The sequence below is a fragment of the Manis pentadactyla genome, chromosome 2 (assembly GCF_030020395.1).
Source record: "Manis pentadactyla isolate mManPen7 chromosome 2, mManPen7.hap1, whole genome shotgun sequence".
In the NCBI taxonomy this organism is placed as follows: Eukaryota; Metazoa; Chordata; class Mammalia; order Pholidota; family Manidae; genus Manis; species Manis pentadactyla.
The window spans coordinates 89,614,982-89,633,220 of NC_080020.1; the positions used below are offsets into that span (position 1 = coordinate 89,614,982).

At 42.6% G+C, this 18,239-nt stretch overlaps 1 protein-coding gene across 2 annotated transcripts; it reads left to right on the plus strand.

The window, feature by feature from the left end:
• The first annotated feature begins 532 nt into the window (after positions 1 to 532).
• CD180 (CD180 molecule) lies at positions 533 to 15,548 on the plus strand. Of its 2 annotated transcripts, none has more exons than XM_036887893.2 (3): positions 533 to 840; positions 9,412 to 9,578; positions 13,294 to 15,545. In XM_036887893.2, the coding sequence occupies exons 1-3, from the start codon at positions 751 to 753 to the stop codon at positions 15,020 to 15,022; spliced, it is 1,986 nt and encodes a 661-aa protein (XP_036743788.2). In that variant the 5' UTR covers positions 533 to 750; the 3' UTR covers positions 15,023 to 15,545. The 2 variants fall into 2 exon arrangements, with proteins under 2 accessions (XP_036743788.2, XP_036743789.2); XM_036887894.2 differs by lacking the exon at positions 533 to 840 and adding an exon at positions 851 to 1,714 and having other exon boundaries at positions 13,294 to 15,548.
• The last annotated feature ends 2,691 nt before the right edge of the window (positions 15,549 to 18,239 follow it).

The window sequence follows — 18,239 nt, forward strand, 5'->3', positions numbered from 1 at the left end:
ACGTGTCCCTTACGAGGTCAGGTTCGGATGGAGAAAGAAGGGATTCCACCCCAGCTGCTTTAGCAGGCCTGAATCTCCAGATTGAGGGAGGGCTTTGTTCTCCTCCTATCTAAGACCAGAGGTGGGTGCAGACCAGCTGGCCAAGGCAGCAGCACAGGGGCAGGAGCCACTACACTCCCTTTCTAGGGACACCCCTACTCTCCTGCTCCGGTTCCCAGCTTCAGCGAGTGCCAGCACAGGACCCAGCCTTTCCATCTGTCCCCACCAAGTGCTCTGCCCTCTGCATGCCCTGGCACCGCTCCCAGGCACCTAGGACAACTAACAAAGTGGCCTCCTTTGTAAGGAAAGCCCCCTGCTTTCCACAGCCCCTCTTGTGGAGGGGGACCAGAAGCTACTGGAGTTGGCCAAACCCAGAAGCTGGCCTAAAGCCAGTAGGGACCATCACACTGAGAGTCCATGTGACCAGCCCAAGAGGACTGCATAACGGCTTTGTGTTTGCCAGGAAATACACTCGGCCATTCTCAGGCTGGGTCTTCAGCTATTTTTGGCAAGGATGTGTGATATGCAAAAGGAACTTCTCCTTTTTTGCAGCACAGAGCCAGCACTCGGTGAGCTGTGAACAGAATTTCTTGTTCTAAGATCACCCTTCTAAGCACCTAGCTGGCTGCTTAATTGCCGAGGTCATCAGAGTTTGGTTTAGTTTCTGAGCGTTAGGTGAGCCCCTCAAGCTGGGGTTGCCGCATCCCAGTGATGGCTCCCCACGGCAGCTGCTTCCTGTTGGCAGTGCTGCTTTCTGCCGGCTGCAAGGCCATCGCCTCCTCGGACCAGATGTGCACGGAGGTGAGTGCAAACTGTCTATTCTTACCCAGACTAAACTGCCCCGAAATGCTGAGAGTCAGCACGCAGTCCCATGTGAGCCTTGGCGTCCCAACATCCACCATCTCTAAAAGGGCAACAGGGTGTGGGAAACTTTTCTTTATTGTGGAAAATCAGCCAGAGGATGATTATAGATTCTTAGTAGAAAGAAGTGATAGTTTTCCTCCTCTGTAAACAATTCCCTCAAAACAATCCTAATTGAGGCATAAGATATTGACAAGGTCTCAGTGCAAAGAGCAGCCCCCCAACCCTCTTCCTGCATGGAGGTGCTGTTTGTCCAACATTCCAGCACGTGGCCACTACCCAAAACGGTCCTTTGGTTTCCTGACTCATGGGTGGGGATGAGTAAAGATGAGCTGTGCCACCTTTCTGAGCAGGTAAAGGTCACTCTGAATGAGTCTGGCTTTCTCTGCGAGCTGGGCGGCCCTCCATCTGTTTCACTGACCCACAGCAGTACCACCTTAGAACAGAGCCAGATTGCATCCACTGTTTTCAACGGCAACAATGTTTATCAGTGTGTGGGAAGTTCTTGGAGAGCAGGCGAGAGAGAGAGGAGGAGAAGGGCCTCAGTCTCTTGCCATCTTCTAAAACGCTCCAACCTTCCTCCCACTGTCTCTGAGCCCAGCAAACTTCTAGCACCACGTGGTCTGGCAGACAAGGCTGTGGACGGGAAGGACCATCAGTCCTGGTGGCTGGGTGGGCTGCCTCCCCAGGTTGGGGCTGAAAGATGAGGAAGAGGCAGGAGTAGCACAGTGCAGAGAGGAGGGGCTTGGCAGTCACACTCCGGAGAATGGTAAGGCTGAGCAGGCAAAGCCCTGCGCAAAGTACAACTGGGAAGGTATGTGACTGCTCAGGCTGCCATAACAAGTACCACCACGGCCTAGAGGCTTAAACAACAAAAGCTTACTTTCTCCCAGTTCTGGAGGCTAAAAGTCCAGGACCAAGGTGTTGGTTTCCTCTGAGATCGTGCTGGTTGGCTCGCTGACAGCCGTCTTCTCCCCGTCTTCACAGCATCTTCTTTTTGTATGAGTCTGCATCCAAATTTATTCTTCTGATAAAGATACCAATTACATTGGATTAGAGCCCACTCTAATGATCTCATTTTAATTTAATTACCATTTTAAAGCCCCTGTTTCCAAATAAAGTCACATTCTGAGCTACTCAGTTTAAGACTTCAACATATGAATCTGGGGAGACTCAATTCAGCCCATACCTGAAGGGGATGAGTAAGAGATTTTTTACCAGCCCCAGAAGGCCATCCCTCATCATTCAGGTTGGTAGGTGGCAGGACAGGAAGGAGGGAGTGGGGACACCACCTCCTCACCGATCAGGTTGGTTTGCCATCCACCTTCCGACAACATCCTCAGATGGGACATTATCACCATAAAATCCCAGTTCATCGGGAAGCAGGTTACTTTACACACCCCAGTCTTAAACTGGCCAGCACAACTCTTAAATCCCTACATCACTGCAAAGCCTGTGCAGCCCTGCTGACGCCCACAAGAGAGTCCTGGAAGATTCTGGAAACCCAAGGAAATATTGGGCCTATTTAGTCTAGCTTCCTATTGACACTAGGGCTCCAGAGTTGCCAGCTCTTTTTGCAGATGGTTCCTGCTTTGGCAGTGGAAAGGGGGAAGAGGCAGGGAGAGCACCCTAGTCCTTTTGCTGCCATTTCAGGGCCTTTGGTAATATTCAGGGGCCAGGAGCAGTCCTGAGAATCCAGGATCTCGAGGCCTGCCTCAGCAAGAGATTTCCTTGTTGTCTAAGTCTGGTGAGACTGGAACCTTCAGTGCAGCCCCCCTGCAGCAGCTCTCTGAAGGGACTCTGCTTTCAAACGCCTTGGGGCCTGTTCAGCACCGGATCTACACTTTCCTTAACCTCCTCTATCTCGTATGAGTTCTTGGCAGCAGGGTCCTGGGGCTGCTCATTGAGCCCCCACTCTATGTGAATACTGGGAGGAACAGACATGAATGAGACCTTGTTCCTGAAGATAAGGGACTTCTAGGCTGCCAGCAAGTGGGATAAAAGTAGGAGAGCTTTTAAGGATTGGTACTTTTTTCAAGTGCAGATCACCCCAGTTTGCCCATCCCTCCTGCTTGTTTTCCTTTCCTCTTCTCTTCTTCCCTCCACTTTAAGCATAATTAACCACATATTGTATATATGTTTACAGGAGCACCATGTGCTTATCAGCCCTATCCTGAAAACAAGGTTTTTAATTTGTTTTGCTTTGTTTGGAGTTTAGTAACCCTTTTATTGAGGTAAAATTTACATACATACAAGTCCACCAATCCTAAGTGTATAGTTCACTGAGTTTTCACCAAGTGAACACATCCACGTCACCTGCACACAGATCAAGAAATAGAACTTCCTTGGCACACAGAAGCCCCCAATGGCTCCTCTCTAGCCCCCAAGGGCAGCCAGCGCTCTAACTTTTGTCACCACGATTGATTTTGCCTCTTTTTGAATTTTCTATATGTGAGACTATACAGTGTCTCTTTTGTGTCTGGCTTCTTTCACTCAACATTAAATATACGAGACTTATTGATACTGATGTGTGGAGTGATCACTTGTTCATTTTCATTGCTGAATGCTCTTCTGTTGTATTAGTGAGCACCATTTATTTATCTATACTATATTAATGGGCATTTGCATTGTTCCCAATTTTTTGGTTCTTATGAATGCTGCTGCTTCTTATCTACGTATTTGGTAAACAAATGTACAAATCTCTATTAGTTGTATACCAGGGAATGGATGCATTTGGGCACAGGGTTAAAAATACATATGTTTAAGTTCAGTAGGTATTGCCAAATAATTTTCCAAAGTGTTGATACCCATTTATACTTACTGGCAAGGTATGAGTTCTGATTGCTCCACACCCTAATATTTGCTATTGCAGAGTTAAAAAATATAACCATTCTAATGGATGGGTAGTGGCATTTTAATGGGATTTAATTTTTATATTCCTAATGAATAATTAAATTGAGTACATTTTCAGACTTTGGTTGGCTGTGTGTGTGTGCGTGTGTGTGTGTGTGTGTGTGTGTGTGTGTGTGTGTGTGTGTGTGTGTATGAAGTGACTTTTCAAGTCTTTGCTAATTTTATCTTGTGTTGTCTTTCTTTTTGTAGGGGTTCTGTATGTATTGTGGATGCAAGTCCCATAGCAGATTGCAGATATCTTTTCCCACTCTGTGGCTTGCATTTCTATTCTCCTAATGATATCTTTTGATTAACAGAAGTCCTCAGTTTTATGCGACTTGATTTATCACTGCTCTTTTATTTTCAATATCTTTATGTCCTGTTTAAGAAAATGTTGCCTACCCCAAGGCCATGAAAATATTTTCCTATGTTTTCTGCTGGAAATTTTATTTTGTTTTTATATAGGTTTCACATTTGATATATAACCTAAATAGGTAAAATTGCTTTTTTGCATAGGATGTGAGGTAGGAGTCAAGACGAACTTACTTTTCCTTTTGTGTCTTTTACTTGTTAAATTTTCCATTTTATACATGGTTCATGTACAACATTTAAAAAAACTGTCAGCAGAAGTTCCTTTTCTCAACTGCCCCCAACTGTATTGCCCAAAGGTACTTTCTTTACATGAATTTTTTAACAAAACATTTTGTTTGAAAAAAGTTTCAAACCTAGACAAGTTCTAAAAATATAGTGAACACCCCTAAATACCCCATGTAGAATTTTCCATTGTTAAATGCTATGTTTTCTCTTCCTGTGTGTGTATGTGTATCATAAATAACAAAATTAGATGCATGACAAGGTCTTTGGAGGCTGACAAATATGTAAAACATAGCTGGAATACAGTGTTCTATTAAATGAATTCTGGTAACATTTTAGTTGTGCTCTTGAATAATTATTTGGGAGTGTGTGTCTTCTCATGGGCTCCTCACGGCTCTCCTGTCCCCTCAAAACTATGGTGGGAGGCAGTCCTCAGGCCTAGGTATTAGAGTGGGGGGTGCTTGGTAGAGCTCTCTTTTAGAAGAACTCCAAGTTCATGGATACAGAGGCTTCCCAATAGCTCTAGACAATGACATGATGCTGTGATGATCCAGGGAAATGCTTACTCCTCTTGTGAGTGTTTCACACATTATGATTGAGAGCTGGGCTTTGAACCCAAGCAGTCTGATTCAAGACAGAAAATGAACTGCATGTAACTGGAATACCCCTTGCCTGGAAGAATCCGATTAACAGCAAAGTTTTTGGACTGTGCCCTCTTGTGACTGTTTTATTTTCAGAGAGAAATTGTTACTCTGGGATTTGGCTCAGTCAAATCACTACCTCTAGATAGAGGACTGATACTGATGGAGGGTTGGGGTTCAGCACCCAGACTCCATGTGCATGGGGGGCCTCGGTGCTACACGTGCCTAGTGCAGATGAGAAAAGGTGGGAATCAGCAGTTGTGTGCAACTCAAAGAGCTCTAAATTAGAAAGTGATTTCAACACCTGCGAGGAGAGAAAATACAGTGAGAGGGCACAGAGTTAGCTACAACAGAAAGAAGAGAAATGAGATCCTGATTGAAAAAATGTAAACGAATACCTGGAGGGAAAAGGGATTTGCAAACAACAGATATAACACTGGGGAGTCCAGCTCTGCAAAAAGCCTAGGCTCTGACATTAAGCTAGAGACAAAGTGGTTAACACAAGTCCCAGAGCACAGTGGACCCCTGAGGAAATGCCCCATGCCTTGGAATACGGGTAGCCATGGGCCAGGCAGCCCTGCACAGCCCTGCTGGCTGTATGAGTTCAGATCAAGAAGGGTCCTGTGTGTGATGGAACCAGCAAAACAAGATAAGTGAGAAAATGACTTTGGAAGTTGACCCCTTACTGAGGTCTAAAGAATGGAGGCTGAGTTCATAGGAAGTGGTCATGTGGAGCTCGGAAAAACTGCAAGGGCTGCAAAAGCAATGGTGGGTGTCTGCCTGGAAAAGCAACTAAATACGTGGCCTGGCAGCCAGGCCAGCCCTAGGCAAAGTGGCCAAGGCCACACTGTATCACATTTCTGCATATTGTCCTTTCCTGTGCTGTGTGTGGTTGTTGTGCTGCCCCAGAACCCAGTGCTGGGCATCAGTCACTCTCAGGACGCTGCAGTACAGACCCTGACAGCGAGGCACACACAACCTCACTGATGTGGCATTTCTACCTAAAAATGTATAACTGAGTCAAATACTGAGGAAAGGTACAATCCCTAAATGAGGGACAGTCTATAAAATATGAGCCTGTATTCATTAAAAAGATCAGTACTATAAGAGACAAAGAAAGGCTGAGAAACTACCTCAGATCAAAGAAAAACTAAAGAGACATGAAAAACTCAATGCAACGTACAATCCTAGTTTGGAAAAACCAAAATTACTATAGAGGAAATATTGGGACAATTGGCAAAATTTGAATATAGACTATAAGTTGGATAACAATGTATCAATGTTAAATATTCTGAATTTTTAAGCTATACTTCAATTAAACAAATAACTATTCTGGATTTGGTAACCACACTGTGGTTGTAGGGGGAATACCCTTCTTCTTCAGTCATTTAGGGCAAAGAGTCATGATGTTTGCAATTTACTGAAAAAGAGTAAGAATAATTGTGCGTGTGTGTGTGTATGTGTGTGTGAATACTTCCTGTCTGAAAAAATGCAAAAAACTAAAAACGACTCAATGCTGCTTAAATGATCCCAGAGCACAGGAAGCTTGGTGTCCCACCCATAATGGTCCTTTCTGCAGCGCAGGACAGTGAATGTGAAAGCCAGAGGGGAGGGGTCATGTGTGTTCTCTGCTATGTATTTGCTTTCTGAAATCCCTTATAAGCTATCATTCTTGTTGTTTGCCTCTTTCTCCCAGGGATCAAGGGCCCAGAGCTCCGTGGAGTTTCTCCCTGACTAGAGATTAGCATGATACAGGCTTGGGGTGGGCTTCTCAGTACTCGTTGGCAGTGCTGTCCACTGGTTCTCAGTTTTTCACAGGGTTGACATAGGTACTTCATTTCCCTGCCTTTTCATTTGCTAGGAACTCCCTCAGGCCACTGGTTCAGCAGAGGCCCTGCTCAATTCCCAACCTTCTGATCACATTAATGCAGTAAAGTGCTTAGTAAAGCCTGAAAGAGGAGTGATTCAGGTGTCACGGGCACTTACACACTCAGGAGGAGGAAATCGCCAGCGTTGAGCCTTCTGCTGTAGGGCCAGAACAGAGCAAGACAAATTTAGGAAAAGCCCCTTTCTCCAAGTGTGTGTGACATCAGCTATGCCTATAAGAAAAGAAAAATGTCCCCTCGAAGCTGGTCTGAACCCTCAGAGCTATTGGAACAGCAGCTGCACACGCATTTTCCCTCTGGGTCATGTCCATGTTCAGGGGCACCCAAGAGGGATCTGGCAACACGTGTTTTTCCTGCCAGTCAGCTAAATGTAAGTTTTAAGTGCAAAGTGTGCTCTCCAGGACATTAGATGGATTTCTGGCAGTGCTTGGAGCACTACTGGGTCTATAAAATGAAGAATGGATTACAAGGAAATAGAAATATGGCATTTTCATCAGTGACATTCGTAATATTATTGTCACAATAAAGAAAATTTGCAGTGCTCACTGTAACTAAAGAAGTGTATCAGTAAGCTGCAGTTGGAGTGAGGAAGGTAAAAGGCAATTAAAATGGCAACATCTCTAAAACTTCACCCATCTGAGCAAAGGAGGATGTGTGCAGCCTGCTGTTTCCCACTAAGCAGGCCTGTTTGCAACCCAGTTTGAGGAAACAGGCTGATGTAGAGCTTGAGGGGGCAGGGCTTTTCCAGACCATGGCAGTCTCAATGGCATCTCAGGTGAGACAAATGAGTGGTATAGGGAAAGGCAGGATCTGAAAAATGAGACAAAATCACAAGGTATCTGAGATGATCTTAAAGATGGGTCCCCACTGCACTGTTCCTTAGAGATCATTTCTTTCTATGCTAGGAGCCTCATTATGAAAAATTACCCCATCAGACCTTCACACCTGCCCCACTTCCCTTCATCCTAAGGCAGCATGAAGATAAACTATGACCCCACAATTCTACAGACTTCTAACAAACCCTTACTTAGGTAGTCCACGGCTGATAACCTGAGTCAGGGCATCTAACAAGCAGTGATTGGCAGACTTCTGAATAATTGAGTCTTGCGGGGGCCAGGATGACAAAGTCTTCCGCACCTCTGTGGAGGGCTGTGCTCCAAAGACAAAGCCTGGTGTCAGCAACCTGCAGCCCCAGAGATCCAAACTGGAATCATACTTCAAGATTGATCGTGCGGCCTTGTGACCTAAGGTCTATGCCACACTGCTGGTTTGTCTGAATGTTGTAGGAAGAAAATTTCTAAAACATATACAAAAGTAGTTACTTACTAGGAACCTATATGTATATATCATTCAACATTCAACAACCATCAACATTTTGACCACTAATTTCATCTTTCCACTTTTTCCCTTCTTTTTTGCTAGAGTATGTTAAAGCAAATCTGAAACATCATGTCACTTTACCCCTAAATACTTCAAAATGTATCTCAAAAATATAAGAACATTACACTTATCAATACCAAGTCCTTAAGATCCTCTAATATGCTATTCTCAAAGTTCCCTGATAGTCTATAAAATGTCTTTTCCTAAATGCTTTACTTGAAGTAGAAGCTAAACAATGGCTATTCTATTACCTGCAGGTTGTCTCTTAAGTGGCTTTATATCCCTTTGTGTCTTTTGACAAGAGCAATTTGTCCTCCTTTCTTCCTTCTTCTCCACTTCCACCAACATCATTCACCGGACTTTAGGCCTTAAGCCTTGTTTGGATTCAAGTTTTGCTTTTTCAGTTGCACCGGTGGTTCTGTGTTCTCCATATTGTGTCACATCAGAACATACGGAATGTCTCATTGTCCTCTTCTGTTGATGCTTATCTACAGTTGATTTGTTTATCCTCAAACAGAAATAAAACATTTCCATGCATCCAAAATCACTATTATAAAACCAAGTATATTCAGAGAAGTCTTGTTTCCATCCTTCCTCCTCTATCTGGTGCCTTCCCTCCCCTTCAAGACAACCACATTTTGGGTTATTTTGCCATGACTTTGTGTTACCAATATAAGAAAATATACACACACCTTTCTTACAGAAAAGGTGCTATATAGTATAGTATATACTACATACCACATACTATATACACTATGTGTACACTCTGCACCTTGCTTTTTTCACCTTACAGTATACCTAGATATCATACCATATCCATGTATGGAGATCTTACTCATTCCATTTTCATCTGCAGAAGGTTCCATTTTGTGAATGTACCATATTTTGTGCAACTAATCCTATATGATGGATAGTCTGGTTGTTGCCCACTTCTTGCTATTACAAGAAAGAATACTAAAATAAAAAATCTTACACATAAAATCATTTTATTTTAGCAAGTACATATTTGGTAAAGGTTCCTAGAAATGAGATTGTTGCTTGAGGATAAAATATATGTAATTCTGCTTGCCAATCAAATTAAAAGGTGTGATATTAATTCACAGTGTTTCTCTTATCAGAAAGAAGCCAACAAAACTTATAACTGTGAAAATTTAGGTCTCAGAGAAATTCCTGACACTCTACCAAACATGACAGAATTTTTGGAATTTGGCTTTAATTTCTTGCCTACAATTGAAAATACAACTTTCAGCAGACTCACAGATCTTATCTTTTTGGATTTAACCAGGTATGTGTTTGAGTTCCTTGTATGCAGTTGATGTTTTACTAAAGTAATAACACAAATTGTATTCAAATTGTTTCCAGGAACTTCTTTGGGGGCACAGGGATGATCTACTTATCCTGCATGCTTATTCTTTCCTGTGAAATATTTCTGTGTAGGTGAAATGTAATTTTAAAAAACCCCAATCAATGGTGAAGAAAGTGGATTGTTCTCAAACTAGATTGTGCCAGCAGTGCTGTTTAGGAAGTTCTAATATTGATAACAACACTGAAAACAAATCTTGTACTAAATCAGATGCCATATTAAATTACATTTTAGCATAGTTTGGTGATGATATTTTAGGAAAAATTTACAGGAGAAACACAAATATACTTTTTTTTTTTTCCTACAAATTGGGAGTAAGAGTCCCATTATTTGGTTTTAGAGACAAAAGCAGGACTCCAAAGGCTGAACCAGTGTTTGTGAACCAGTGGGCAGAAGCATCACAAGAAAATAAGGGAAGAAAACAAAAGAGAAATGAATGCAGCATGTATGTGTGCAAGAGGGGAGGGCCCTCATGAGGACAGAGCCTACACTCTTGTCAACAGGTCCGTTTCTTTGGTGGTTCAATTCAATCTCTGGCAGAGTGGGAAAGCATTCACATCCATGGTACTACTTCACATGTATAAGTACCACTGGGAGGAAGACATGGTGAACGTTACCATCCAGCTCGTGTTAGATGAGGAAATGGAGGCTCAAGAAGATTCTGTGGGCTTGCGTAAGGTCGTGGATTAAGGAAACTGGGACTCTGCTCTTCTGACTCCCTGACCAGAGATCCCCAGATACTCCCACACTACCTCCTCAGCCAAGACTTCAGGTGCAGGTGCTTAGAAACAATTGAGAGAAAGCCTTGCCCTTTCAGGCAGAGACAAAGGTCATTCTGCTACGCAACTATTATGCCCCAAGGAAATTTACTTTCCCTCTCTATCACCATTTCTCATTTTTAGATGAAATGAGTTTGACCACATTTTTAAGGAGTGAATGGGCCAGGATAGCTTTTCTAGCTGAAGGACTCTAATTGTCCTCTTACTATTTTCAATAAGTGATAAAAAAAAAATGACCTCATACTTTCTAAAATCTTCCTCCTCCACTCCCTCCAGCCCCTGCCTTTTATCTGGCCACAAATTGGGCATTATTTATATTATTTAAAAGTTCTTGTTTCTTTAGCCTTACTGACTTGTTTTCTATTTCATTTGCTCACTTTCCTATCTTGCTTTTCAGACCTTCCTCTCTGCAATAATTTTTCTTTTTTCTGAAGTACATACTTAGAAATTTCTTTAGTGAGAATTTGTTTATACTAACCTCCCTCAGTTTTTGTTTTCAGCAAATGGCTTTATTTCCCTCTGATTCTTGAAAGACAGCATTCTCTGACATACGACTCTAGCCTTACAGGTTTTCCCACAGCCCTTTGATGCTATCATCCCACTCTTCCATTGTTGCTGTTGGGTAGTTACCTATTTAGGCATTGTTCATATGGAGGTGATCTACCTTTCTCTGCCTGAGGGTTTTCAGTAGCTTCTCTTTGTCTTTGGCATTCTGGAATATCACAGTAACACATCATATAGACTGTTGGGCCTCTTGTATCTGAGATTGCTGTCTTTCATCAATTCTAAAATATGCTAGCCATTATCTGTTTGAACCTTGGCTTGTTCCCCTCACTCTTTTATCTCCTCTGGATGTCTAATTAGGCTTATATTGCATCTTCTCATCTAAATAGTCTTTCTTGTTTTCCATCTCTTTGGGTTTTTTTTTACTATGTGTAGATAACTTTCTCATATTTACTTCTAGTCCATTAATATCCTCCTCAGCTATGTCTAATCTCCTATATAAACTAAACATTGGCTTTCTGATTTCAATTAACTTCTCCATTTCAATAAGATCCATTGAGTTTTCATTGTACAAATAGATCAGTTTTAATATTTTGCTCCTTCAACATATTGTTGGAGCTGTTTCTTTTAAACATATCAAACATATGGTTACTGTAAATATATTTATCATATATTCTGATAATACCTATCAGGTATATTGTATATTCTTTATGTATCACATATATCATATATATGTATGATAATTATTGTATCTCCTGTTTTTTTAACCTGATTCTGATAAACATTTTTTCTGTTTTTTTTGCACTTTTTAACTGACCCTTGACTAATGCCTTTCCCTTATGTGATCAGTGAATTTTTATTTTGAGCTCATTTATCTTTTGGGAAAATCTTTTAAAAATACTTTCCTGGAATTAGATAATACCAAAGAATTATTAATATTGATATATGCAAACAATAACATTATAGTTATAGAAAATAAGCCTATATTTTTTGGAAACACATACTGAAATATGTACGGGATGTCTAGAATTTGATTTAAAACAGTTCAGGGGAGAGAGGTGGAAATAGATGAAGCAAAGCAGCATATATGGCAAAATCTTAAGAACTGTTGTGTTTTTGTGATAGACATATGATATATGAAGGCTCCTTGTACTATTCTTTATACTTTTATGTAAAATTGAAAGTTTTCCTTATTAAAACCATGTACATCACTCCAGAAAAGGCTTTTGTTTACTTCTGCCAGTTACCTGAAGTCACTACAACCACAGGATCACCTTAAACTAAATTTTCCGTTTGGGTTTCTTTTGGGAGGCCCGCAGAGGTATAGCATGAATTCAGGCCACCATCCTCACAAGTGGAAGGTTACAGTTAAGGGATCTCAGAGGAGACTTTTCTTGTTGTTGTTGTGGTTTCCTCCCCAACAGAGGTCAAGATGAGCATATCCCAGGGCTCTCTCTGTGAGCTTTGTTTTTTTAAGGTCACCCACTAAAAGGATCCCTTCTGAGGGAGGGTCTTGGAAGTTCACAGGTTTTTGATACGACTTCCTATCCCGCTTGGACCCCAAGCTTTGTCTTTTGCCGCTGGCACAGGTGGCTCACTAAAAACCAGGCTCTGGGCCACCAGGGACTGGCAGATATTAGCAGACATGACAAGGCTCGCTCCAAGGCTCCCTTGTTCCTAAGGATTCAACCTTCCTTTTCTCAGTGCACTTCTAAGGAATTCCCTTATTGACCTTTAGGGGAGGTGTGTGTGTGTGTGTGTGTGTGTGTGTGTGTGTGTGTGTGTGAGATCCAGTAATTTTAGGTACAATGTCAGAATGGGTTTCTCTGAAATTTTAGTGTTCATATTTCTGTGGATCATTTTCATATACATTGCAACTGTTCTTGACCACAACTATTCTACAAAGTAACCATTATTTCTATACTTCATAGATGAAAAAAACAGAAGTTGAGAAAAATTGTGACTGCTAGGATGGCACAGATTCTTCTATTACATATCATATATTATATATTATATATTATAGATGACATATTGTGTATTACTTAAAATAGTAAGTAAGAGTTTAATTTTGCCTATAATCACACTATTAATTGTTACCTAGATTACAAACACAAACTTCTGAAAATTCTAAAGGGGCAAGATATCTGGAAAAAGTTCTAAATCAGAGTGTTTAGAACTAAGGTAAGTCACTAATTCAACAGGCAATCTGTGGGTACTAAAGAGAGTTAAGTTTTACTTTAATAATGGAAGCTGCTTTTGCTATATACAAAAGATGGCTTTGTTAATATAGGTCACTGTGACAGTTTCTTTTTTTCTTTTCTCTAATTAATTATTATTGAATATTATCTTTTAAGGTGCCAGATTAACTGGGTACATGAAGGCACTTTCCAAAGCCATCATCAATTGAACACAATTGTATTGACTGGAAATCCCCTGATATTCATGGCAGAAACATCACTTAATGGACCCACATCACTGAAGCATCTTTTCTTAGTCCAAACAGGAATATCCAATCTTGAGTTTATCCCAGTGCACAATCTGGAAAACTTAGAAAGTTTGCATCTTGGAAGCAACCATATTTCTTCCATTAAGCTCCCAGAAAACTTCCCAACACAGAATCTGAAAGTCCTGGATTTTCAGAATAATGCGGTACACTACCTCTCTCGTGAAGATATGAACACTCTGGAGAAGGCCACCAACCTAAGCCTTAACCTCAATGGAAATGATGTTAAAGGCATTGAGCCTGGGGCATTCCATTCAAAAATGTTCCAGAGTTTGAAATTTGGAGGGTCTCCTAATCTGTCTGTTATATTAAAAGGTCTGCAAAACTCCACTACTCATTCTCTCTGGCTGGGGACATATGAGGACATTGATGATCAAGACCTTACTCTAGCCATGCTTGAGGGACTTTGTGAAATGATGGTCGAGAGCATCAACCTACAGAAGCGCCATTTCTCTGACATCTCATCTACCATGTTTCAGTGCTTCACTCAACTCCATGAACTGGATCTGACAGCAACTCGCTTGCAAGGGTTACCCTCTGGCATCAAGGGTATGAACTCTCTCAAGAAATTAGTTCTCAATGCAAATAATTTTGGCCAATTGTGTGAAATCAATGCTGCCAGTTTCCCATCCCTTACAGACCTCTATATCAAAGGCAATGTGAGGAAACTTGACCTCGGCACTGGGTGTTTAGAAAAACTAGAAAATCTTCGGAAACTTGATTTAAGCCACAATGATATAGAGGCTTCTGACTGCTGCAATCTGCAGCTCAGAAAACTACTCCACCTGCAGTACCTAAACCTGAGCTTCAATGAGCCCCTTACTCTCCAGAACCAGGCATTCAAAGAATGCCCTCAACTAGAACTCCTGGATTTCTCATTCACCCACTTGCACATTAATGCTCCACAGAGTCCTTTCCAAAACCTCCATCTCCTGCAGGTTCTGAATCTCTCTCACTGCCATCTTGACACCAGCAATCAGCACCTTCTAGCAGGCCTGCTGGATCTCCGCCATTTGAATCTACAGAGGAATCGCTTTCAAGATGGGAGTATCTCAAAGACCAACCTACTTCAGACATTGGGCAGCTTGGAGATTCTGATTTTATCCTCCTGTGAGCTTGTCTCCATAGACCAGCAAGCATTCCACAGCCTTGGGAAAATGCGTCATGTAGATTTAAGCCACAACAGCCTGACAGGCAATAGCATCAATGCTTTCAGCCATCTTAAGGGGATCTACCTCAATCTGGCCACCAATAGCATCTGCACCATCCCGCCCCATCTCCTCCCCATCTTGTCCCAGCAGAGCACCATTAATTTAAGTCACAATCCCCTGGACTGTACTTGCTCAAATATTCATTTCATAACATGGTACAAAGAGAATCTGCAAAAACTGGAGGGCTCTGAGGAGACTCTGTGTGCAAACCCTTCATCTTTAAGGGGAGTTAAATTGTCTGATGTCAAACTATCCTGTGGGATTACGGCTGTGGGCATTTTCATTCTTGTAGTATTTTTATTGTTGCTCACTACTCTGTTCATTTTTTCAGTTAAATTCCTTCTTAGGCACAAATACCAGAATATTTAGTGCTGAAGGCTTCTAGAGATGGCAAATAAATGTGTCGAGCAAAATTGTGCCAAGCAAAGGAATAGTTGTCTGTTAGTGACCAGACTCTTCAGGTTCTTGGAACTGGGCAGGGATTCATTGTGTTCTTCTGGATCTCAGAATTAATGAATCTCCCTGGAAGGTAAGCTGACCAGGGCCAAAGGGCCAGACGCAGCTGTGGGAGACCCAGAGCCACTCCTCGCACGGAAGGCAGGTGACAGTTGAGGACCCATTGGCAGGGAAAGGCGCCCACTAGGGAGCCATCTTCCTTCCTCTCCTGCACATGCCTCGAAGCGCCTCCCACCCAGACTCTAAAAGGAAATCACCAACTGGTGCACCTTGGCAGTGCTGAGGACCGCAGCTCCTAGACTCTCTCCCCCAGAGCTTCAGCCTTGTGCTTGGGTCTGAGCACTCAGTAACATAGCCATTTGGGAAGCTTCAGGATAAAGTCTCTATGGCTGTTTTAAATAAAAAAGAGAAAATACAATGAATTTAAGAGACTGAGAAATTAATCTTGCCTTCAAATTGACTCCATTTATCTCCTTAATCCTTGGGTCTCTAAATTATCCACAATGTCACTGAGGTGCAAATAGCTACCCCCCAAAAAGAAGACACCCCTGCCAGGAGCTCCCTTCTTCCCCAGGTTAACGTTTTTGCTACGAAGTCCACCCTCACTTCACAACCAGGGAGGCTCTTTCTGCCTATTTGGTGTTCTCACACTCACGTTACAGATACTGACTTACAAGTGGGCTGTGGTCCAAACGTTCTTCTCATTTGGATGTCTGGTTCTTAGAAGCTTCTTTCCCGCAGGAACCATGAGATAAATGGTGGTTTGGTTCCCAGGCCAGCTCTCAGAAGCCTATTCACCTGGGAGAGTGATCAAGAGAGCACATTTATAATGGAAACTAGACCAAGGAAGCATCTCACACTCAAGCTGCTGTGAATACAATGAGCTGGCTTATTGAGGAGTTTCTGTTGAGGCTGGGAGTGTCAGTAAAGGTTGTACCCACCACAGAGAGGGGACAAGACTACTGAATGCAGATAGAGAAAGGCCAGGGGAGCCAGCAGTGTTATGATTTAGGGCTTCCCAAGGTCCAAAGGGTCATTCATGCAGGGCTTGATCTTCTGGTCTGCACTGGCAGACAAGACAGTTGAGAGCTAGCTCATGTTCCTCAGCTTTTGCATTGTAAGACCTTGTTTAAATTTCATAACCAATTTTAGGGTAGAGGTGGTAACAGTTATAATTCCATTTGAACATCAAAAATTAACTTAAATATCCAACCAGAATTTATTAGCCTTTAGATTGAGGGCATAATAGTAAGACATAATAACAGAGTGGAAACTTGGGGACCAACTCCCCTTTACTTCTGTAACCCCAGAAAGGGCAGGAAAGACAAAGGAATAGTGAAGGGAAGCCGTAAGTCTTCACTGCAAATATTCAACTAGGCTTAGGGAATTTTTTTTTAGTAGCAGTAGATGGGGTGCCTAGTGTTCCCAGAAGTTCTTAGTGAAGGACACCAGGTGGGGGCTATGGTAAGGTGAGTGAGGCACTTGCCCTGCGTGCAAAATTTAAGGGAAAGAGTGAACCAAAAAAACTCAGTAATTGAGACAAAAAAAAAATTCTTAATACAGTATTTTTAAAACTTTAATGTCCAAAATATCTATGATAAATAAAATACCCAAATTTGAAACAAAGGCAGTATCCATAACACCGCCATGCTGAACCACATGTGAGCCTGAGGCAAACGGAAAAATCGGTAAGACTAGTCCTGCCTTTGTCTAAAATTTTGATATCTTATTCATTGTGACTATTTTGCATTAGTTTCGATTTTTATTTAATGTTGCATTGAAATATGATTTATCTTCATTACTGAGTTTTTTGGTGCCCCCTTCAATTTAGCACCCAAGGTGAGTATCTAACCCTGTTCCTACCCTAAGGACTAGGGCGAAGTGGGGATTCCCAGCAAGCTCCTGGCTGCAGTTTACTAAGGGCCTATTAGCATGCACATTATCTCAGCTGTACTCAAAGTGTCCATTTCCTTCCCCTTTACTTTCTGGAAGCAGCGAGATGTGTCCATGATTTTACAGCTAGTTCTCCCAACCTCAGCTAACTCCCAACTCCTGGGCTTAAAGGCATACTTCCCTTTAAAGCTAATAGAGGAGGCAGAGCTGATTGGGTAGCAAATCTTCCTGAGGCATAGGTGGTCTGGGCCTGGTGAGAGAGGCCAAGCAGAGCACTGCTTTGCTAATGCAATATCACAATCGGCTGCTCTGACTATCTGGCAAGTGTTTGGGAAAACAGGTGCTGAGGAAGGGTGTTTTCCTCAGCTTTCCTGGGGGAGCTCTGGTGAGGCAGTCCTGTAGGGATGTGTGTTAAAGAAGAACGAATGTGCCTGGACGTGTGAGGACATTGGGACATACCCCATCCCCACCTTGATTCCTTCCCTGCACCTAGGATGGTGGGGCAGCATTCTGAGGTGGCCAAGCTGAGCCACTGCCGGGTTGGTACTGGCCTTGAGTCTGGCAGTGACCAAGGACTTTTCTGGTAGACTTTTGGTCTCAGAAGGGACTGGATGCCGATATGGGCAAGGCTGCCTTGGCCAGGCTCCCTAGGTGTGCAGAGCAAGGGGCTGCCTGTGCTGTAATGGGAGAATCCCCTTGTTACAGGAAAACAAAGGCAGAATCGGTTTAGAAAACTCAGATGGCCCACCGTCCCAGTCAGAGGAGCAACCCCTGGGGGCCCCACCAACGCATGCTGCCCACCCTGCCCAGGAGCCATTCACCTTTGGGAATTCAAGCAGGAATGTGGCAGGACACATATTTTGCTTTGCTGATTTTTGCTCATTTGCTTGCAGCAAATTAGATGATCAGCTGTGGAAACTCTGGGAGATATTCCTGGCGATGACCATGGGGAGGCAAAACCCATGCTCACTGGTCTCTTCCTTCCCTCCCTCGTCTCTCTGCTATTCTCCCTTTCCGGCGAGGTTTCTTCCTTTACTTCTCTCCTTTTCTCTTCCTCTGCTTCTGTGCTTCTCTCCATCATTACTTACTTCATGCTTTCCTTCCTTCCTTCCTTCATATCACAGAACATAGAAGCCCATCCCTAAAAATTCAGTCTAAGCACCAACCCACAGAGTTCTTGGGTATTCTAGCATATTTAAGCTCTTCCTTGACTTAAGGATTTAAGCTTCAGAAAGGA